The 24,496-nt window shown below is 38.1% G+C and overlaps 2 protein-coding genes across 9 annotated transcripts in view; one reads left to right on the forward strand and one right to left on the reverse strand.

The window, feature by feature from the left end:
* The window catches only part of LOC149182086 (uncharacterized), a 511,265-nt gene extending 510,191 nt beyond the window's left edge, over positions 1–1,074 (reverse strand). For 7 of the 8 annotated variants that reach the window (XR_016257052.1, XR_016257051.1, XM_089416746.1 and 4 more), the window contains exon 1: positions 58–1,074. Coding sequence is in view for 6 of the 8 variants with exons in the window: in XM_089416746.1 (XP_089272872.1) it covers positions 58–375 (318 nt within the window). In the remaining 2 variants the exon portion in view is untranslated. The remainder of the gene's footprint in view (positions 1–57) is intronic. The other variant, XM_089416744.1, reaches the window with a different exon arrangement.
* Positions 1,075–7,350: 6,276 nt separating this feature from the next.
* On the forward strand, positions 7,351–10,851 carry LOC149182088 (uncharacterized). The gene has a single exon (XM_089414450.1). It carries the CDS (start codon positions 7,351–7,353, stop codon positions 10,849–10,851), a length of 3,501 nt encoding a protein of 1,166 aa, XP_089270576.1.
* Positions 10,852–24,496: the final 13,645 nt, after the last annotated feature.

A 24,496-nucleotide genomic window follows, 5' to 3' on the forward strand; every position in this document is an offset into this window, starting at 1 on the left:
GTAAGTAGTTTCCACAAAGGAAGTTTCAGTAGCTAAATGAAAAGGAAGAAAACCCACCTTCTGCATAATTGCAGATTCAGCAAGCTCCACTGTCCTCATTGCTTGGCGAATGTGCTCTGTTCCCAACGAGGGCCTTTCCAGCGCTGCCCGGTCTGTCACCTGCAGCGCCCCAAATCTGTCTGTCACCGGCCCTATTCCACTTGCAATTGCAGAAAAATAATCCGTTGGCTTCCTGCTGCTGCTAGTTGCATGAATTGGCTCGTAATCTCTTTGAGTATTCCTATCTCTGTAATAAGAAGTAGCCTGAGCCTCTCTACTGTAGGCAATACCAGTATCATCCCTTTCATACTCCCCAACCTTGCTGTAACTCCCCATTGCCACATAAACCAAATTAAATCCAATGTCCTGTCCCTCTACAAAAGCAGCAGGGTATTCATCTTTTTGCTCTAAAGAACGATACGCTGCCTGAGATCAGAGATGAATGCCACAAATGAAGCACAAAGCAGAAACGACATTTCTGGTCAAAGTTGAAAAATTACACAGGGAGCTGTCCGGGCTTCTTACAGTTTCGAGGAAGCTCGTTAGTTCCTTCTGCGAATGCGCACGTGTCCTTAATCTTAAGAGTGCTCCCACTGTATATCCCTTTCAACAGGTCAATTGAAATGGCGTTGTCCACCGAGGTCACAATTTCGTCGGGAAAGTGAAATTTTCAGCGCAATCTGGTGGAAATTTTGAAGAAATTTAATTTTTTTTAGGTGAAAATGGATTAGGCGGCCTCAAGAATCTCAAGAATTTCCATGTTTTACAGGCGAAATTGTAGCCCCGTTATTTTACGGCCATAGAAATTCAAACGCAGCGAATTTCCCGAGAGCAAATGGAATATTCCAGCGTCCCAAGATGGCAAATGGCCAATCCTCACACGCCCAGTTAAAGCCGCGGCCGCCAATCTATCTAGGACGGAGAATTCTCATTTTGTTGACAATTGCCTTTGAATTTGGTGCTTCGAAAGGTTGGCTAGACGTAAACGACTATTGAGAATTACGATCATGTCCATTACCCTGGAGGCTGGAGTGACCTGAATAAGTGATTCGTGGCTTCCAAAAAGCCAATGTAATGTTTATGGGGTACTAATAATAACTAATGCTAATTAAGTTTCGTGATGATAAGCGATCATCAGCTTTAAAAGGTATGGATTTCATGTCTTTAATGGGATAAAAATACAAATAAAGATAAAGTTGAGTTGAGTATATAATACGAAATAGATTTAATCACTTCTGAAATATTATCATTAACTTCAACACTTTACGGAATAGTTTCATTCTCACATGTGATTCTCACTCTCAATCTTCTTTATTTGAATTTTTGGAGAAAATTGATTCCACTCATACTTATTTTGAAAATTCAAATTATTAATTTATTAAAAAAATATTTATTAGTTTATATTTTCTATATTAATAATTAAAAATAATTGAGCCATCAATCATTGTGCTACAATGGATTTGGAAAACGGGAGCGATGAACACCGAGAAGCGAACACGGTTCTAGGGTTTGGCAGTGCCCTGCAGACGGCAGCCTGTCGAACCAGGCATCCGTGACTGTGTAAGGCGGCGCAGGGTGCAGAAAGCCGCATCTATCCGGGCAGGATCAAATGATTCCCCCCTAGGGGGAGGGCCAGGAGCCTCCCCCGTCTCCGGGTAATAGCGCACGGCCAACAGAAGACTGGGAGATTGAACAAGGCGCCAGCGGCAGCACAAGGGACAAATTCAACCAAAAAGGTAAGAATCTTGAAACCGAGAATAGAAATAAGGCAAGCTCATCAACTTGCAAACCTGTTGCTACCAATAGACCATAGGTGTACTTCCCAAGTGAAAGAATCAATGCCCGAATACAGTACATGAGAGATCATGCACTGATTGGCAAGTTTATAGGAATCTGGCCTACAGAAAGAGCTCTGAGAACTTGGATTAGCACCAAATGGCGTCCAAAAGGAGACATATCTCTGCACCTAGGAGCCAAAGGCTTCTTTACTGCAGTTTTTAACTGCTTGGAAGATCGAACTCGAATCTTGGAGGGAGGTCCTTATTTTTTTAACTCGGCAGGCCTATTCCTCAAAGGTTGGGTGGAAAGATTTAATCCAGATACACAAGATTTGAGCTGCGCGCCAGTGTGGATAAGGCTTTACTCGTTGCCATGGGAATATTGGGAGGAAAAGTCCTACAAGAGATAGGAAATGCTATTAGTAAATTTGTATGGGTAGCAGAAGAAACCAAGCTCTGCAAACACACCTCCTATGCTCGGATCTGCGTTTACATGGACCTCAAACAGCCACTGCCAAACACGGTAAGCTTCTTTCATGAAGACTCTGAATGGGTTCAAGTCATAGATTATGAACAAGTCCCATTTAGGTGTAGGAAGTGTCATGATATAGGACACCTCTATAGGGACTGCCCTCTAAACAAGATACCCTCCTCTCCAGACAGATCTGACAATAACACACCTGATGGATTCACCAAGGTAGTCAACAGAAGAAGAGGAAATAAAAAAGCCCCCAGCAACCCCAAGGCCCATCCCAGCAGCAAAGCAGCGCCCAAAATGAGTAACAGATATGAAGTACTGCAGACAAATGATGAGCAGGGTTCGGACGAGGAACAGGAGAAAGACGAAGCTAACCATCCAAAGCAACAAGGAAAAACATCCACCCAAGGAGGACAGAAAACGACAAGCCAAGAGAACATGATAATGCAGAGCAAAAATATGTCAAAGCAACCTGAAAAAATGGATATGGAGTTTCCACAGCCATCCGAAACACCCACAGTTGAAACCGAGGATCTTCATCAATCGCCCCAAATAATGGAGGAAGACCAGGAACCCCTGGACATAGGGGAGTTGGACATCTTGGGCCTGGAACAAGCTTGTCGCACCAAGAACTTCGAAAAAATACCTGAAAGGGAAGTCGACAACCTAGTAGAAGTATTAACCAGAGCACAGAAGAAATACTCGCTAGGGGTTCAGATTGGAAGCCCTTGGGACGGCAAGTTCATCTCTGATCCGGATTTAAACAGGAACGCAATAGATTACAGAGATAACCATAAATACAGAGATGCAATAACCATAAACACATATATGCAGCGGAAATAATGATTCATTTCATTAATGGAAAATACTGAATACAACCAGAAATGGAAATAAACCAGCTAGGGCAATGGTAGCTATCTCTGAGAAGAGATGTGCGGCTACATGCCTCTGAACTGTTCCGAACTGTATTACAATGAGGCTCGAAGGCCTATTTATTGTTGAGAAACAATGGAAAACCCTTCACATACCGAAACCTAACCCTAGAAGATGAAACGCCAAATTGTGGGCCCCGTTTGGGTAAATTGGTACATCAATTTCCCGGGGTCGTAACTTTGGCATACGATCTCCGTTTGACGCGTACGATAGCTCGTTAGAAAGATCTATCCGAGTACTACCACTTTGGGAGGCAACAATAGGGCTCGGTCGCCCCAGAATTCCAAAAAAACGTCGTTTAGGGCCTCAAAACGGCTCCGGAAGTTCAGGACCCGAAAAACTGCTAAAAATAGTAAACTGTGCTACAATTTAGGAAACTGAAAAAGCTGAAAGAGACAGTTGTGGGGGGCCAAATGGGTTAGTGGGTGGCCACCAACATCCACCTGGATCATTCCTCCCCCCTTAGGAAGCAATGGTCCCCATTGCGTTGAGTTCCTCCATCTGCTGAACTTGTCCTGCAATCTCTGATGTGTCCAGTGATGGTGGGAAGCATGGTTGACGATGGTCCACATTGAACATTTGGTGCCAGTGAAGGAATGGAGGAATGATGTGCTCCAAAGCATTGTTCCCCATAGCCTTGGTACTGTTGTAAAGACCATGTCCGAGTGATCTGAGCTTCTGATGGGTTCTGGTAAGGCGTTCTTTCTGTCGATGCAACCAGACTTTGTTGCCCACCTGAAACTTGTGTGGTACCCATGTGGGTGAGGAGAAGTTGTTCCTGTGTTTTGTCATGACCGTATCCTTTTGTTGCTGCTGCTGCGTGGAGGAACCCTTTGTAGGAGTCATGGGTGTAGCAACGATCTTCCCCTTACTTTGGGAGTGAACCAGACAGATGAATTTCCTGGTCTGTGATATGAGCTTGCTGCCTTTCTTGGTAGTAATCAAAGATGTGGCGGTAGGTGGGGCTACCTCCGGTATCCTGTATAATGAATTATTCAAAGAAATAATGACAGCACGAGGCCTGGACTCATACACAGCATGTCGCCTCCACAAGTATGGTTGGCCTAATAATACATCACAAACATCCAGAGGTGTAACATCACATAATACCTCGTCAGTGAAGGGCTTGATGCTGTAGGGAAGGCGGCACTGCTGGCGAACTTTCAGATCTCGTCCTTCGTGAAGCCACCCTATACTGTACGGCTGCGGGTGCGGTGTAGTCGGTAGGCCCAACTGCTTCACGACCTCTGCTGAAACCAGGTTCTTTTGGCTACCACTATCGACAATGAATCGCAGCGGTGAACCCTTCACCCACATCTGTGAGTGGAAAAGACGCTCCCCTTCCTCTGGATTTTCGGGCTCATCTTTCTGGATCTTGGCAGTGGCAACAATGGCGCTGGGATCTGCATCAATGATCTGCTTCCCTTTGCCATTCCCCTTGTCGAGTTCTGGCTCAGGGTCGGAACATGCATCTGATTCGGAAGCCTTCAACTCCGCCACGAGCGACTGCTTGGTCCGACACTCACTTGTGTTATGAGTGGGACTCTTGTGGAACTCACACCACTTTCCTGTGTCCTTCTTCGGCTTCGTGGTGTTGTTCTTTTCTTGCGACTTCGGCGGGTTGTCTTGGGCTGCCCCGCCTTGGCTTTGTCCTTTGGGCTTCGGATTTGCAGATCCAAAGTCTCGCTTCTTCTGTTTGAACTTTTGCTCGATTTTGACAGCGTATCGGTATGCTGTGCCGAGTGAGGAAATGTTCAAGAACACCATCTCTTCTTGGATGTATCTGTGTAGGCAGCCGCGGTATTTGAGTACCAGATGCAGCTCAGAATCTTTGATACCCAACTGTGTGCGAAGGGTATGAAAAATGTTTGTGAACTCCGGCACATCTTGGTCTCGTCCCTGCCGCAGTGTGGTCCATTTGATGTATTTGTCCTCATAGCTTCCGACAGGGTAGTACTGCTCCTTGATGGCATCCCGGAAGTCATTCCAAGTGGGTGCGGCTGAAAATAGTGAGCCTGTACTTTCATCCTTCTGCTCGCAGTAGGTTTCCCACCAGTCCTTGACGTGGGGGGCTGCTTTGAGAAGAGCGAAAACAATCTTTTCCCGACTTGAAAATTCATGAACAGAAAAATACCCATCTAGCAGATTTAACCATTTATCTACGGCATCTGCATCTATCTGACCCTCGAATATGGGGATTTCAAAATTTACTTGTACCTTAAAGGGTGTGGCGTTTCCAGAGTAGCTGCTGGAAGCCGATGCGTCGCTTCTAGGTAGCCGCTGAAGGATCTGCGCAAAGCTATCCATCATCGCGTTCCTTTGCCGCTCGAGCGCTTCTTCGAGCAAGGTTTTGATAGGATCTCCTGCCCCCTCGTCTTTCTTCTCATCCGCCATGTGAGGCCGTCGGGATTTTCGAGGCTGGTCTTGCAAAGGTTCGACCAGTTCAAGCCCTAACTCCTTATATCCCGACCTCGTTGGGGACATGCAAAGAAAAACAGAGAAAAAGCAGACCGCTCTGATACCACTGATCCGGATTTAAACAGGAACGCAATAGATTACAGAGATAACCATAAATACAGAGATGCAATAACCATAAACACATATATGCAGCGGAAATAATGATTCATTTCATTAATGGAAAATACTGAATACAACCAGAAATGGAAATAAACCAGCTAGGGCGATGGTAGCTATCTCTGAGAAGAGATGTGCGGCTACATGCCTCTGAACTGTTCCGAACTGTATTACAATGAGGCTCGAAGGCCTATTTATTGTTGAGAAACAATGGAAAACCCTTCACATACCGAAACCTAACCCTAGAAGATGAAACGCCAAATTGTGGGCCCCGTTTGGGTAAATTGGTACATCAATTTCCCGGGGTCGTAACTTTGGCATACGATCTCCGTTTGACGCGTACGATAGCTCGTTAGAAATATCTATCCGAGTACTACTACTTTGGGAGGCAACAATAGGGCTCGGTCGCCCCAGAATTCCAAAAAAACGTCGTTTAGGGCCTCAAAACGGCTCCGGAAGTTCAGGACCCGAAAAACTGCTAAAAATAGTAAACTGTGCTACAATTTAGGAAACTGAAAAAGCTGAAAGAGACAGTTGTGGGGGGCCAAATGGGTTAGTGGGTGGCCACCAACATCCACCTGGATCAATCTCCAAGGACAACAAGAAAAGGGGAAGGAAATCAACCCTAGAAAGAACAATCAAAATAGGAGAAATATTGGTGGAGTCAGGGCGATATGCCAAACTGACTAAATACTTCAATGTAAACCCCCACCCTTCTCAATGAAGTTAATTTCTTGGAATATTAGAGGGCTTAATGGCCCTAGGAAAGGCAGAATCCTAAAAAATATGTTGAAGCAAGAAAAACCCAGTATTCTCTTTTTGCAGGAGACGAAGTGTAGTTCCACAGTTTTGGAAAGAATAGCCGCGAAGGCCTGGCCGGGGGGGCTAGTCACAGCGGTAGATGCACAAGGCGCCTCGGGAGGCTTAGCCATACTCTGGGATGCCCGCATCATCCAACTCAACAACATTCAAGCTAATAAGAACTTCATCCAGGCCACATTCCACCTCACAGGCACAAATGCTAACGGACTGCTGACCAATGTTTATTTCCCACAGGATACAGTTCAAAAAAGCCAACTCTTGAACTCTTTGTCAGAGCTCAATAGTGACAGACCATTCCCTCTTTGGATATCTGGAGGCGATTACAACATGATAGCCAGTATGGAAGAAAAGAAAGGAGGCAGAAGCAACACCAATAATGAGGACAGCCTTTTAAAAGAGTTCATCAACAGCAACTGGTTAATGGATATCCCAACCAGCAACGACATCTTTACCTAGACAAATAAGCGTGTAGGAGTGCAACAAATAGCCTCACGCCTTGACCGCTTTCTGATATCAGATAATGCTACTCATGTCGGAGGGGAATTCACAGCTTCTATTCTCCCTTTCTCCGGCTCAGACCATTGGCCCATTGAGCTCCAATGGAATAGACCAGGTAAAAATCTCAAACGCCCTTTTCGTTTTGAGGAATTTTGGCTCTCCCACCCAGAATTTGATAAGCTCATCAGATCAACTTGGACAAACTTCAATCCGTCCGAAGGAGCAAAAATGGCTCGATTCCAACAAAAACTCAAATTTCTCAAAAGGACCATCAAACAATGGAACCACAAAGTTTTTGGCAACATCTTTGACGACCAAGCTTGGCTCAATGCTGAAATGAAGAAGGTACAACAATCCATCATTGATGGAGGGCGAACAGAGGATCTCTCCACGAAGGAACAAGTCATCGAATCCAAAATATTAGAAAGAGCCAAGCAGGAGGAGATTCTATGGCGGCAGAAATCAAGAATTCGATGGCTGAAAAGCGGGGAGAAGAATACAAAATTTTTCCATAAATCCACTGTTCAGCGAAGGATGATAAACCAAATCACTCATGTTAATAATGAGCAGGGAGAAAAGATTGAAACACATGAGGGCATTGAAAAGGAATTCATAAACTATTTCAAAAATGCCCACCAGGAGCCCGACTTAAACAGATTGCCCGCTATCAATCAAATTACCCAGAATATACCCAAGGTCATAACGGAGGAGCACAACAGTTTACTGATCAAACCCATCAATCTGCAGGAAGTGGAAGAGGCTGTGCAGCACATGAAAGAAGGAAAAGCGCCAGGGCCGGACGGATTTACAGCAAATTTCTTTCACAAATTCTGGGACCTGATAAAAAACGAAGTTTGGCAGGTAGTGGAGGAGTCGAGAGAGCTCAGATGGATGTACCCGGGTTTAAATGCCACTTTCATTGCCCTAGTGCCTAAAGGAGAAGATGCCAACACGCCGGACAAATACAGACCTATTGCCCTATGCAACATGATATATAAGATAGTTTCTAAAGGCATTGCTACCAGGCTCAAAAAGATCCTTCCTCTCATCATCTCGCCTGAACAATCGGGATATGTTGAAGGGCGCCAAATAACGGATGGAATTATTCTCACGCATGAACTAATTCACTCCCTAAAGCTGACCAAAAAGCCAGGTATGTTACTCAAACTAGATCTTTCTAAAGCTTTTGACAGCCTCAGCTGGGTCTACATCCAAAAAATTCTAATAGCTTTTGGCTTTGCTCACTCATGGGTTAGATGGATTATCAGTCTCATATCCTCAGCTTTTTTCTCAGTGTTAATCAATGGCTCCCCTTCGGCCACATTTAGACCCTCCAGAGGCATAAGGCAGGGAGATCCCTTATCTCCCTTTCTTTTTGTCATCATGGCTGAAGGTTTGGGTAGAAGTATCACGGCGGCCAAGCTAGATGGGCGGTTAAAAGGGCTCTCTTTTCACAATTCCCTGACCCATACCCACCAGCAATTTGTCGATGACAACATGCTATTTGCTCACCCTTCGGTCCAGGAAGCTCGTCTTGTTAAGTCCATACTATCCACTTTCTCTGACGCTTCTGGTGCACTCATAAACCGTGTCAAATCTCAGATCTTCTTCTTCAATACCCCTGTTCCTACTCAAAGAGCCATTGAGCGTATTCTGGGCTTCACCTCAGCCTCTCTGCCTTCCAAATACTTAGGTGCCCCTCTTATGAGTTCCGCTCTCAAACATTCCTCCTGGAAGTTGCTGTTAGAAAAGTTAGAGGCCCGCCTATTCCTATGGACTCATAGAGCGTTGAACATGGCCAGCAGAATAGTTCTCATCAAAGTTGTTCTTAACTCCATGTCGCTTTATCTCTTCTCCATTCTTGCTGCACCCAAATGGGTTCTCAAAGAAATCAAGAACCTTCAACGTAATTTTCTGTGGGGAGGCTCAGGACAAAATCGAAAATGGGCGCTACTCAAATGGGAGAAAGTGTGTTTGCCCAAACATGCAGGAGGCATAGGCCTCAGAGATCCTGAGCATAGTAACAAAGCGATGGGAGCCAAGATTTGGTGGCGGTGGTTGGCCTATCCTAGCACTCCATGGGCATCCCTCTGGACAGCCAAGTATGCTAGCAACTACCCAATGGAAGAACGACTGCGCATGACTGAGACAAGTGCTGGATCAGCAATCTGGAACGCAGCCATACAACATAGATCTCTCATTCAAGAACACTGCTTCTGGGAGATAAAGAACGGAGGCACAACACGGTTCTGGGAAGATTCCTGGCAGCAGCTGCCAAAAATCAAAGATGTTCTCCAAGAATTCCCACCTGATGATGGGGAGACAGACCAGCAGGCAAAAGTCAAGCACTTCTGGACCGACGACGCTGAACAGGATCACCGTAAATGGAAAGATGTCTACCAGCTCATACCGCACAGCTCAAGACCTGCTCAGCAAAAACTAGAAGCAGAATTTCAAAAGAGGCAAATAAACAATTCAGAAGAACAGGACATCTTAAGATGGGGCTATGGAGAAAAAGGAATTTTCACCACCAAGGAGGCTTACAATATCATCATACAAGGGCAGATAAATAAAAGCATCTTATGGGAAAAAGTATGGCACAAAGCCAATTGGCCAAAAGTTTCCACTTTTCTTTGGCTCCTCTGTCACAACAGAATCTTAACATGGGACAACCATAGAAAAAGAAGTTTCGCAGGACCATCCATATGTCACATGTGTAGACAGGAGGAAGAAACAGCAATACATCTCATGCAGAACTGTTCAGTTGGAAAGAAACTGTGGGAAAAGATTGCTTTCCGTTGTCAAATTGAAAGAAGAGAACAGAACGACCTCAAAGGAACCATTAACAAAGGAGGCCAAACCCCTTTTCAAAGCACTCTTCTCACAGCATTGTGGCAACTCATTCCAGGTCTACTGATGTGGAATCTTTGGAAAGAGCGCAATCGGAGAATTTTCAAAGATAAATCAATGCCGCCAGACAAATTGTGGAATACTTTTCATCAAAACATAATGGAGACTCTTTCACTCAAAGACTGGCATCCTGAAGACTTTCCTACTCTGCCAAAAGAAAAAGCGGTCTGGGACAATTGGCAAATGCGGATAAACTGTAACTCAAACATCAGTCGAAACCCCTTTCGCCTCAATCAGGAAGCAAGATCCTGGACTCCACCTCCGGTCGACATGATCCAACTAAATTTCGACGGGGCCTCCAAAGGAAACCCAGGACAAGCAGGTTATGGAGGAGTATTCAGGGATCATGATGGCAATCCTCTAGAAATCTTCATGGGTTCGATAGGCTGGGACACTAATAACTCAGCGGAATTGGAAGGTCTATGGAGAGGACTCAAAATAGCACATAGGAAAAATCTATTTCCCCTCATCATAGAAGGAGACTCGCAGATCTTAATCAGAATGGCCATAAAGCTTCAAAATGGCTCTCCAATTCATAAAGTTAGTAGTAGTTGGAGGATGGCTCACAGGTTGGAGCTGATCAATCACTGGCTCTCTCAGAACCAAGCTATTACATTTAAGCACACCAGAAGAGAAGGGAATAAGCTGGCTGATCTACTAGCCAACCTTGGAGTGGAGGCAAAAGACAACCACTTTGAAGGAGCACTAGACAACCTACCTTCCAGAGATCAAAGGGATCAGCTGAGAGAGATGATCTCTCAGGACAAATCTCGAATAGAGGATCTGCACCCGGATGCGGGTGTCATTACGTGCAATTAAGCCAGGCACTCGCTTCAACACTTGTGACGAGGCCGAGAGGACAGATAGGTACGCTCAAGCAATGGATGAAGGTTATAAATCAATGCTCCTGGCAGGTGATGGCAAGTTAGTTCAGAACAGGACGGACGGCGCATTCAAGCCAAGCGAGGCAGCTCTGGACTCGATGCGCTCAAGGATGATGGATCCTCGCCCTCTGCCTGCGGTGATTACTGCAAATTCGCTATATAATGGGAATGCCCAGACATTTCATGAACAGAGCAAGCCACTCGATGCTGGAAATTGGCAAGGGGATACTCTGGTGTGCCGAATCAGGGTGGTCGAACAGTGCTTCAAAGCCCTTGCGTTAGGAGACATGCCGCGTAGCAGAGGGGTGCCTCGACGAGGCGGAAGATCAGGAATTTGGATTGCTAATGAAGTTGAAGAGCCGAATCCAATTGCTCCTATGGCTGCTCTGCCTCCCTCGTCCTCCAGTTCTGAGCAGGAGTTTTTGGTTTTGCAGGATACATACCAGACATTCCGCCTCAGAATTCCCAGCAGACTCATTCGGTCAGATGTGATTGTCAATTTCTCGGTCTATCTCTCGGAGGAGGCACCTGGAGATCCCTCCTCGTCCTCCCCTGCTTCTGCAAGCATCCAGGGCAGCGACATACTCCTGGGGGACATGAATGGCATGGTATATCGTACTCCCCGTCCCCAGGATGCCATGACGCAGAATGTCCAGCCTCAGCAAGTCCTGGCTCAGAAGGGCTCGGCTCAAGCCGCGTCAGTGCAAGAAATTCTGCCGCCTTTCAATTGTGATTTGGGCAAGGAAGAGGGCCATGACTCCATTCAGCCTGGATCGGAAGGGCAACTTCAGAATGGCGATGAGCTCGTCATCTGGCTCGACTCGCCCAGTCCGGAGAAGGGGAAGCCACCAGCGTCGCCCAGCCATCCAGCTTAAGCCTCCACGGTGCTCTTCTTAAGTCTTTTGCAAAGTTGTCAATGTCTTTGTTGGTGTCTATTTCTGTTTTTTTCAGTCCTAGTTCTCAGCCTTACCATGGCTGCATGTCTCTGGTCAATACAGTAAGCCTGTTAAATGTTAGAGTCAATGAAGTAAACAGTGTCTGTATTTTTGTCTATCCATGTTCAAAATGTCTGTTGTTCAAGGAAAATCCAAATGGACAAGGTTTTGTAAATTTGTTTCAGCGGATCGATAGTCAGTTCCAGTCGCTACTGTTAGAGGACTGGCCTCGGCCTCCTCGGATGATGTAAACCATGTAAATATTTTTCTTTCCTTAATATAGAAGTAGACTTTACCTAGAAAAAAAAAAATAATTAAAAATAATTATAATTATAATAATAGTTAAAAAGTTTGTTTGGGGTAGTTCAAGTGGTGATGGTCATGGAATGAAGTCTTACTAAATGGAGATCTTGGGTTTCAATCTTGTACTACCCTCCGCGTTGCGGGGTGAATAATGGACATGTAAAATCGAAAATGAGAAAGTCATTCCAAACTTAACAAAAAAAAGTAAAAAGAAAATAATTTTTAATTGGTAAAAAATAAAATTAATTTTTATAATGATAATTAATTTTGTATTAATGATTTAATTAAATTTAAATTAATAATATAATTTACTAAATATATTTTTTAAGTATTGTCTAATTATTATATATTTTAGATTTTTTGATTTAGTAATATATTTTTTGGTTAAATCTTGAGTTTTTGTTATGTGATTTCAACAAATAAATATATTCAACCAAAAAATATGTTTGGAAAACTTTCAAAATATATAACAGATAGACTATGACTATATATAACATTGGTTTAAAAAAACAAAATCAAATTTCAATCATTGTAATTACTAAGCAGATAATCTAATATTAACTAAAAAGAAGATATACTTCAAAAAATATTGTAAATTAATGTAAGTTTATTTTAATCTGGTTTTATTAAGTTTTTAAATGGATATAATTTTATTCTTGAGATGTAAAAAAGTTTGGGGCCTTAGTTGTGTGAAGGTTTTTTGTTTTAGTGGGGACAAAAATTCCAATCCAACCATGTTCAGAGTTGTTGTGACCCAAGCCAAGTGTGATCCATGCATAATTTTGAGGCCTAAGGTGCCCTTGGATCACAATCTCTTAACCAAAGACTAATTTATAATTTTTAGAACATGAACAACTTTTTAGAATGCAGAAAAAATAAAGAATTAAAATGTATCCACACCAATTCTATATTCATTTATTTCATATTATTATTAAACTTTATATGTTCTTTCTTTTATTTTTATTTTCAAGTATTTTATTTGTATCACTTGTACTGCATCTTATTTAAGTTTCCATATTACACTCTAAAAAGCACTTTCAATATGATAATTACAATCATCCCTGATTTGGTTGAGTTTAACATATAGAAAACACAAACATCAATAAAATCTAAGTATGTCCTCATTGTTATAATGTTTCTTAAATTTATAGGTGGAGGTGCGGGTGGAATTTTATCATCTTGAAGGAAGGATAAAAATAACCTATGTCTAGGGTTTGAGACAAGCCACAAACAACCAAGGAAATTTCTGTGCTTTTCTCGAAATTTTTCTCCTTGTCAAAGAAACCGATGTCAAATCCTTGATAGTTATTTGAAATTCAAGTGTGGCCATTAAAGTGATGATAGGAAAATCATCTCCATCGCTTAACAAACTAGCGATGAGTATCACTGAAATGAAAAGGGAAATAAATAACCACATTAAAATCTCACATTACCAAGAGTTGCAAGCCCTCAACTCAAAAGCATGTTCGTGGGTCAATAAATACATCTCATTAAACTTTGGGTAACTGGAAAAAAATAAGGCAAAGATCATATTAATACATCTCCGGAAAAGCCACATAGTACCTCCATTCAATTCTACATGAGAACTCATCTAACTCATCGATTTCCTTACAGGGGGGGATACCAAGGACACTCCCCCATCATATTAGCATGCGAGTACTAGCAACAGTCTTATCTCATGAATTCAATTTTATGGCTATTTGTTGGCAAGGTGGGATAACGACTTGGCTTTTATTTGGAGGTCACAACATATGTGCAAATGGAATAAGGTCATTTTATGCTCTTGATGTAAGATCCCTATTAGTCCTCAAGGTGCTTGTTTGTAATTGGAACTTTTATATACTAGGTTTTGAAGGCATTCATGAATCAATTTTTATTGTGTATGGTCAAGTGAGATGTTTTTTACTATGTTTTCTAGTTATGGTTTTTGTGTCTTGGTATTGGCTCAGGGAAAGGCACATAGACAACATTTGTTGTTCATTTATGTCTAGCTCTACATTAGAACCCAAGTATTGCTTATTTGTTGCATATTTTGAAAATTCTATAACTATATATGTTAGGATACTTTTGGGGTATTTGTATCTAGGGATTTAGTTTAGGCTCCAGTTTTTTATGGAATAATATTGTACCTATTACTTCTTTGTTGGGTCTATAGGATAGAGATTTTATTTCTAGTTATTTTGTCCTTAGTCTGACTCACTGCTTAATGAACTTGACTTATGTGAGGATATCATGGGAGACAAAGATATTTTGCAATTAATAACATTAAAAATGCATGGACCCATAATGTGTAGACAAGTTGGCTTGTGTGGGGTTTAGTTCCCGCCAAGTCACAAGTTCAAACATCATGGGGAGGCATTGAGGATGGAAGCCACTTTGGGGGAATTAAACATCCCAATGAATGTCTAGGCTTGACCGAGTCTCGCATAATCCTAGTAATATGCATCCTATTATGGGTGATCGATACTTCTTCCATCCAATATAGGGGTTGGGCCAACCTAAGCTTTGCTTAGAAAAAAAGAAGGCATGAGGACTATATTCAATCTAATTGAAGCTTTCTATTCTCAACAGCATGAAAATTCCATGAGAATAAATATCACTATGTCTCTCAACCAACAGTTATGAACATATTAACACAACAATAATAGAGGATAGATATATTGGAAGTAGAATGTAGCATGTTAAGGGACTTTGCACTCAATCTTCTCAAATATTCATTTTCTTCAGCCTCAAGCAACAAGATGTCTGGCTATATAGGAAGAATTTAAAGAAGAGGAATTGATTCATTAGTTGAAAAGTCGTGGACATTGACTAGCAAAACTCTCTCCCATCTTATGTTGGTTAAAAAGAAGCAATCAATAAACATGTATTTTGTTAGTTTTTTAAAGTCGTTGGACTACTAGGATTTTTTATTAAGTGGGTTACCTAGAACAAAACATGGGATATTATAATTATGATTTGTAGCAAGCTCTCTTATGTAATCTTTAAGAGTTGTTTATTATGTGGAAGAACCTCTAAAGAAATCCCTTTTCTAAAAATCTTGTTAGCATGGCTACAACTGCTTTTGTAATATGACATTTCTCCAATTTGATTAAAAAAAATTACTAAATTTATTTTTCGTCCATGATCATATTCACTTCTTCCATGGTTGGCTTCTTTTAGACCAATGGTTTATGTTATCATGGATATGAATTGCTTCTCTAGGGTGGTTGATAAGTAATATTTGGTTAGAACAAGTTTCATTGAGCCTTAAACTTCACAGTATTAAAAGAAGCTCTACTTTGATAAGTCTAAGAAATTATTTAATTCAAATGATTTTTTGAGCATTGAAGCATAGTGCTTACTTTTGCATTTTCTTAACCAAAATAATTAGGTTCTTTTTTACAGTGAAATAATTGTATTTTGTGAATCATTAATTTATAATAGTTGTTGGTGAATTTTAATAATAATCTAATGATTAATTCATATTAGATTATGTTTGTTTCTTAAAAGTTTAACGATGATCATTAAAACCATTGATTTGGTTACAAAGCATTTTCTAAAAATAAAGCATTTGAAATATTGTTAAAACTTTGATTTTATTATTCAAAATTTAATTCCCATGCAAACAAGAAAAGTCTCGAAAACTTTAAATAAATATTGCAAGCCCCTCACCTATATTGATAGAATTTTTGTTCATATAGTCATACTGTTTTTTTCCCTAACTCAAAGGAATGGACAACTACGTCAGTCTCGTACTCGTGTGACATAGGGTTGATTTTGGCTGCTACCACGATATCTTTGGGGGCCTACAACCTGTCCTCCTCTCCATAGGTCGAGTCACAACGGGGGATTGAACCTTGGATCTCTTAGTTTGCACGTCTTCACATCACTTCGATCACCAATTAAGTTGTCCCCTAGAACAAATGTATAGCCATATTATTAGTGTTATAAAAAAAATTAACAACAATGTGTACTTGATATATTAATTTTACGCTCGGTCACAGCGAAATACTCAAGTGAATTAAATTTGAATTTTCCCTTGGGCTTCTACTTTACCTCTTTCATCATGATTTACAAAGCCCGAATGCTCATGATCATTACAAAAAAAATTAACTGACGCAGTACTCTTATTCAGCTTGCTGATATATATTTGGTAAAATTGAGATAACAAATGATACAGAAGAAACCAGACATAGCAAGGAGTAGTTAGTCCATTAGGTTTATCGGGCAGTTAAGGTCAATGCTTGAATTCTGGACTTCATAGTTTTTTTTTTCTTCCTAGGGAGACCCCATTTTTTACAGCCGCAGTTGTATGTCTTTAATCATGGTTCTCATTGCAACTACCTCATTCTCAAGCTTGTCGAATTGTTTCCCTTTCTCATGAATTTCTTCCCAGTTTTCATATGCCACCACGCTTTGTCGATGCACTAGGTCCTTAATGTTAGAAAGGTGCACTTTAATCTCGACCAATTATTTTGTGCACTGTAGGCATAACGACGAAGTTGGGGGAGGTAGAGTACTCTAAAGACGACCCGAGGCATGACATTATGCCTCCTTCCCTGACACCCCTCCAGAGTAAGAGCATATGAAACCTCAAGAACTTGAATCCATCTTTAGAACGACAAGAGAGGGCCGAGCAGCAGTATGTTAAACAATTCCCTCTTGAGGTGAGCATTCTTGAGTCGGCCCAAGCAAATTGGAGGGCTGCTGAAAAGGGAGGGTGCATGTTTAGTCGCAAGGATAGATTAAGAACTCGCACCCCAAAACCCTGACCAAATTCACAACATTCAACAAGAAAAACCCCAACCAACCAAGGGTGGATAAAGCCAACAAGATGAGATGGGGGTGGGAATTCATCTTAGATTTATAACTGCGGCCCTGCAAAAACCAGCCCGAGCCACCAAGATCCCAATACGATCTCATCGTTGCCCATCGAGGAGAGAGATCAACCATGATTTGCATACGAAAGAACAAGCGTATGGGTAGTCTCTTTAGGGCCATGGGGAGTAAATGCTGCATGTAGTGAGAGAGGCCTCACATGGAAAACAACCTCAAGCACCTGCAATAAACCTTGGAGAATGAAGTCGATGTGAGAAGTCTCACGCTTAGCTGCAGATTTGGGTATAATAACATCACATGGAGGGGGAGGAAGTGGTCAAGCAGTAGGGGAAGGAGGAGAGGTGGCATCAAACGGTCATACGATGAAGGATTCATATTCAAGCCACTGACGAGTGGGGAGTGATGGGGGGTGACATAGACAGACAAAACAATCTTGTTAGACTGTGAATGGGGCATAGGGTAAGGGGGGGTGAGGGGGGGCCAAACATAGAGGGTTAGGGTATAGGGCAGGGGCTAGAGACCCCATTGATTTCCAAAATTCCCTCTGACAAACAACAAGCTTTATTAGCCATCAGATCAACTTCAACGTTAAGGTTTCTGAGGATGTGTCAGGCTTGAGAGGTTTCAAAGGAGGAAAGGATGCTCTGAGCATGAAGAAGAATTTGGCTTAGGTGATTGTCCTAGGTAAGGGAGAAGTTTTTGAGGTACCTAATAATCAGATAGGAGTCTCTGAGGATTATGATGCTTTTTATTTCCCTCTTTATGGTTAGGAGGAGCCCCATATACCAGTTGTAGACTTCTGCTTGATTGTTGGTCTTGATGCCTAGACCTACACATATTTGTCCACAATAATTCTATCAGATTAAAAAAATTCTCTCCCCTTCTATCACCCTGATTAGTGTTATAATAATTAAGAATAATATTTACAATTATTAAATTTTAATAGATATCATCATATTGTAAAATTTAACAAACTTAATACTATAATATTTTATTAATATAACACTAAAATGTATTTTAAAAAAAATACCAAAAACAAAACATTTTAAATAATAATTTTTAGAAATTAATAAATGATGATATCAAATTCTTTTAAATAATAATTTTTAAAAATTAACACTCATAGATTATGATATCAAAATTCTTTAATATTAAATAGATTTATTTAGTGTTTCAGTTTGTAACGTGTATTGACAATGATATATATATATTTGATATAATATCATTCAATATTCTAACAAGTTTTTAAAATATTAAAATAAAATGTTTAATAAAAATGATATAATTATATATATATTTGATATAATATTATTCAATATTCTAACAAGTTTTTAAAATATTAAAATAAAATGTCTAATAAAAATAATATAATTATATTAATTTTTTAAATAGTTATTATTATTATATTATTTATTTTTTAATAAATATTTTATTTTATTTATATTTATAAATAAATAGTAATTTTATTTATATTAATCTATATAATATTAATAATTTTTTAATAAATTATTATAAATTTAAATATTTTAAAATTATTTGGTTATATAAATATAAATAAAATTTTCTTTATAGCTCTATTCAAATAACCATGAAAAAATTAATTATTCTATTTTTTTCTCTTACGTACCATATATGCCAATATAAAAGGTTTTTTTTTTATCATTATCTTTTTTAGAATGGCTCCCTTTATAATAAAAATTGTTATTAATTTAGTTTTTAAAACCATATTTCTCCCGTTCTAATGATGATTGCTTCTTTATAAATACAATGTCATTATTTTTTTTTTTAAATAACCATATCTTCATACAATTTAATCAAAATGATTATTAGAGTGTTTCAAATTATAGACTTTCTCTTGAACCATGTTTCTCAACTTTTCATGGTGATGGTTTTTTAAATTAAGTTATAAGTTTTAGCATGAGCTTTTTCTACTAACTTCTGAGGATAATTGTTTTATTTATTTTAAAAATTTATTTTTTAAGTTTTGAGAGTTAGTTTTGATTATTAGAGCGTTTCAAATTATAAACTTTTTTTTGAACCATATTTCTCAACTTTTCAGGGTGATGGTTTTTTAAATCAAATTATAGTTTTTATCATGAACCTTTTCTACCAATTTTCGAGGATAATTACTTAATTTATTTTAAAAACTTATTTTTTAAGTTTTAAGAGTTAGTTTAGTTAGTATAAATAACTAAGTTTTGAGAATTAGTTTAATTGGTACAAATATTATATGACATAGTAGTTACTTATCTCAAAATAATTACTTTAATATTATATAAAGTATAACTATTATAATCTCACCTTGATAATTAAATTAATATAAAAATTATTTATTGAGAATGAATGGAAGAAAAGTTTAACTATTTTAGTAAACGTGAAAAAGACGAATCTGGCTTCCAGCGACTCTGTGGTTTTTTTTCTTTCTTCTTGAAGTTGACTTACAATTTCAATTTGCTTTTGCACGTGAGATGAGAAAAAATTAAATTCAAAAGATATTGCTATCTGTACTATTTAAGGAGTCGTCTCATTTGGAGCAAAAGTCAGAATGTCCTTTATTCCATAATAACTTAGCTCATTGATACTTTGTCACATGGGAATATTTTCATAAAGTAAATGCCTTAACTATTTTTCTTCGTGGTCGGTGTAACCATGCGTTGACAACTGAATATATTAGGCAGTTCCTTTTATCAAGTCTATTTATATTTTTGGTTTTTTAATATGTAAATCTTAAAAAAAAAATTGAAAAAAAAATCTAAAATTATCTATCAAACCCGAGTTGAAACTTTATTGTTAAAAGTTGTTTTGTTTTGTTTTTGTTTTTGTTTTTGTTTATTTTTTTTTAATAGAACATAATTTCTCAAAGTTTTATGGAATTAAATTTTGTTTTGATGGTAGTTGATGGGCGTTATACTTCATAAAGACAATACACATCATTTTGAACTAAAGGTGGGATTGGCATCAGGCATAAACAATCATGCATAATTGTTCAGTGTAAAATTATTATTATTTTTTTTACTGAAAAAAGTTATCGATTTTTGGTGATTCAAAGGTGGTAGTGGATTGGTTTAATCAGCACACAACATGTCTCACACACACACTCTCTCAGTAGTTTATTGGAAGAAGTTCTCATGTAAAAATCCCATTAAAATCCCATTTTGATCACATTTATTGTCAACACATTTACAGGAAGAGGAATTTGGTTTGTTATCTAAGTCTCTCTCACACACACTCTCAATAGTTTATTGGAAGAAGTTCTCATGTAAAAATCTCATTTTGATCACATTTATTGTCATCACATTTACAGGGAGAGGAATTTGGTTTGTTATCCAAAGAAGTCACGCAACAAGATTTTGGTACTTGGCATGTGACAGAGCAAAATGGACAGGATTATTATCATTATTTACCGCACACCATTTAGAGAACCTATTCTGGATACTGATGCATAGCAATGACAATTCATATCTGACTCTATTTATCAGTTGCTCTCTTTGCCATTTTGGAAAGTGATGTCTATATAGTCTTTTTGTATGTATCGGTCATATATAGATGGACATATGGACCTCATGTTATTTTGATATTCTGATGACTGCCTGTACCTACCAACATTCTCATTTACAACATGATATATCAACGATACAACATGTAATTTTCTATCTTTTGATAATAAAAATTACGATTTTTCCTTGGAAAAATCTAGAGTTAAATTTCAAATTTGTCAAAAAGTTAAACTTCAATCTAACTAAAAGTTAAACTTTGAGTCTATCAAAAGTTAAAGGTATGATCCATTGAAATGAAAAGTGACATAAAAGTGCTACATTGATTGAAGAAGGAAGATAAGGCTCACTTTGTTTATAATTTAGGTTCTAAAACTAACTTCATGGGAATACCTAGAATTTATCACTTAGACTGATATTTGTCTTAACCTGATTAGAGTGCATCAAGATCAGCGTAAAACTTTATACATAATTTACATCAAAGTCTTTCTCACATAATTTTGTTTCACCATTGCTAGTAAATATCAAAGAAGGAACATCAAATTCTTTAGAAGATCTCCAGAATCCTTTCACTGCAACAAGAAAAAAAAGTTATATGTGTAGAACAGGTTCCCACCTTATCTATCTAATAATAGAAACAAAGTTACCAACTGAGACAAGCAAAGTTCGCACACACACAAATTATTCAGAAACTCTAAAAATATGAAAATTTCTCTAAGGTTGAACAAATAATGTGTGTGTGTGTGTTTAGTAAATTAATATATGATATGGTTACAAATGAGGGCTCCATATATATACTAGTCAGGAATGCCCTTTCAACAAACATATCCTTTAATAATTATTAATCATACTTATTATTATTTATAACATATTTATGTTAATAATATTACCTCGCTCTTAGAAATGTTTTGTCCTCAAAGCATATTGATGAAAATGCTCAATATTTTTTCCTTTGTCTTGTAATTTTCACATTTTTCCCAATTCTTAGAGTTGTCATTTTTAATGATACAAGATTATATGAACCTAGGAATGATGAGAAAAATTGTCGAACCAAAAAATAATCTAATCATTCCAATTCTATCTTCTATGGAATGTTGCAGTTAATGGCTTTCCAAGATGAATTGTCATCATGAGTTTTAATGTTGCTCAAATCAATATTTTTTGAAACATAAGTTAGTTGTTTCTATTTTGAATGATGTCGATACACTGACAAGTTAAAGTATATGTTTTTTTTATGAGGATGTTAATAAGGTATTTTTGTGATATGATTTTTCTTTATCATGCTTGTAGAATTTACTTGGATTATTTTTGGTATATTCTTCATGTCTTGATATTGCTAGGTTGATTGTTGGGTCTTCACTTGGAGTTTTTGTCATTTGTATTGCAACATCTGAGTATCTCTTTACTTCAATTGAATTGACATCTTTTTGACTTGTGATATCAATGGAATCTATAATTGTTATCGTCTTTGCAATTTGGATCTTTTTACCCAAAGATTTCAATGCTTCCTTTTGGATCAATTGTTCTATTGTGTTTTCCAATGACTACTTATCATTCTTTAGATTCTTAATTGGAGTAAGCAAACTTTGATTGTGGTTCTTGGGATGTGAAAGTTCCTCGGTTTTTGTTTCATCAACTTTATTTTTTAATGTTCTAATTTCTTCTAACAATTTTTTATTAAAGCTCTTCAAGTGAGAATTTTCTTCATTTTGTTTTGTTATGCCTTCATTGAGTTTCTTCTTGAAACTTTCCTTTTTCTTGTTCTAATTTTTGCTTCGTAGCCTTGAATTTCTTGGCTTGTGCAATTAGTTTTTAATTGTAATCTTTTATGAGAGACATTTCTTCGTTTTTATATGAGATAACTTCATAATATTCTTTTTTCGTACTTGATATTGACTTATGATTTTATTCAAGCTTCACTTTTGAGATATCTTTAAATTCTTTTGATGAAGTTATTATTGATTTTGACTTCACTGTAATGCTTTGGAATGTCATCATCTTCTTCATGTCAAAAAAATAGTTTGTTTTTAACATGAAGTAACCCATTTTTTCCATTTAGCGTAAATCGAGAATTGTGTCAAACGTTTTTTCAAATATAGTTATGACACTGAATTGAGATATGCATTCATAATCATTACATGTTTTCTTATATGGTTCACAGTCCCTAGAGATCATTGATTGCTACATCCACGAAATATGTGTACCAGGTAAATCTACCCAAAAGGATCACTTCCTATCGGCTCAATCATGGAGCCTGACCCCGAGAATGTTGAGCGAATTGAACCCATGACCTATTAGTAACAAAGTTGTTTTAACAACAAGGACTTGACCAACTGAATTAACTCTTGGGACTACAGTCATAATCATCAGTTATTACTTACAAGTTTTTATTTTCATTTTGTGATTTGAAATAAGAAACATCTTTATTTTCAATTATATTTGGTTATGGAATTAATAATTGATTTTTTGAATTGACGTTAATATAATTTTCTCCATGGTTCTCGTCAATAATGATATTAATTTTTTTCCTTGAATGCTCCCCTTCAATGTAAATAATCCACAACATGAGATCATGCCAATTTTATAAGAGAATATTCCTTCATTTTATTTCGAATTATTCATTTTATAACTTGAATTGAGACTTATAGTTAATTTTTATTTATTGGATTTTAATTTTTTTTTTAATCCTTATAATTTTGGTACTTATACTTTAATATTGTCATATAAATAAAATAAGTTTTATTAAATACCCCTTAATACTCCTCCTTAGTTCTAAAGAAACCTTTTATAACTTAAGTTATTCAACTTTTATACTAATAAGACTATAAATCTATATGAACTTGCATGTGAACTTGCTTTGTGAATCCTTCACCACCACATGAAGAATTATATTCATTATTTTTTTTAATGAGTTTTCTAGCATTGATAGTTCATTGTAGATACTCTTGGAGGGTCACAACTATTTGGTGTGATTGATACATCATTTGATCAACTTATTTCCATGGTAGCCAAACCATCACTCGAAGTTTTTTTATTTTTTATTTTTATTTTCTTAAATCGATGGTTGAAATAGCTCATGCCACTAAACCTGTAATATTTTCTTGCCTTGATAGCACAGATGGACCTACAAATTAACAATATGGTGCAATGAGTTGTCTCCAACTTTTATATTATATATTACAACAATATATCAATGGGTATGTGGTGGGTTGTAACAACCCTGGTGAAAATTCCATGTAATAAAAGTTAATAAAGGAAAAATAATAACCACGGTTGATAGGACACTTATTCCAAGCTAAATGTTAGGCAAATTCCTAATGATGGGGATCAATTGTGGTTGTTTAATGGCTAAGGAAATTGGAAAAGGCAATGACTAAGGATTTGGAAAGACAAAATGCAATTTTGGCACATTTATTTACGAAAATAATGGAAATTAGGAGAAAGGGGGGGTGAGATGTCACAGGTTGCATGTGAGGAGGAAAATGAAGAAAATAGAGGCCTCATTCATAAAAAGGCTTATGAGAAACAGTTGGTAACCTTTTGTCAGTTCAGTTTTGGAGTTCTCTCATTATTCTCTCTCTCTCTCTCATACTCATGGATACTTAGAGTTTCTTGGAGCACTCTTGGAGGGTGTAGCATACTTGGATTTTTGGAGCAAGAAGGCAAAGGAAGAGTAGGAAAATGCAAGAGGACATCAAAATCAACAACTACAAAGATTTTTCTTGCAAGTACCGAGTTGCATGTATGTTTTCATTACTAGTTTTGGCATGCATGGCATATGCATGTGGATTTTTGGTCATGATCTGTCATTGGCATGGAGGATTGCCTAGATTGACAGTGGATTGCCTAGTCTTGCCATTTCATGGATAGCCATGGAGATTGTGGGTTTATTTCCTTGTTTTTGTTTTGGTTGGTTCCCATGTTTCCTTAGCTTGGGTTGAGTTATTAGTTCTTGGAAGCCTTGGTTGGACAAACGCTTTGAAAGCCCTGTAACAGCTTGGGTTGAGTTACTAGTCTTGGAAGCCTT

The sequence above is a fragment of the Pinus tabuliformis genome, chromosome 3_2 (genome assembly GCF_031772625.1).
Source record: "Pinus tabuliformis cultivar Carrire ecotype Pingquan chromosome 3_2, CPIR1, whole genome shotgun sequence".
Taxonomy (NCBI): domain Eukaryota; kingdom Viridiplantae; phylum Streptophyta; class Pinopsida; order Pinales; family Pinaceae; genus Pinus; species Pinus tabuliformis.

Coding starts and splice junctions, on each gene's coding strand:
- LOC149182088 (XM_089414450.1), top strand. CDS start 7,351: ATGGCTCGATTCCAACAAAAACTCAAATTTCTCAAAAGGACCATCAAA.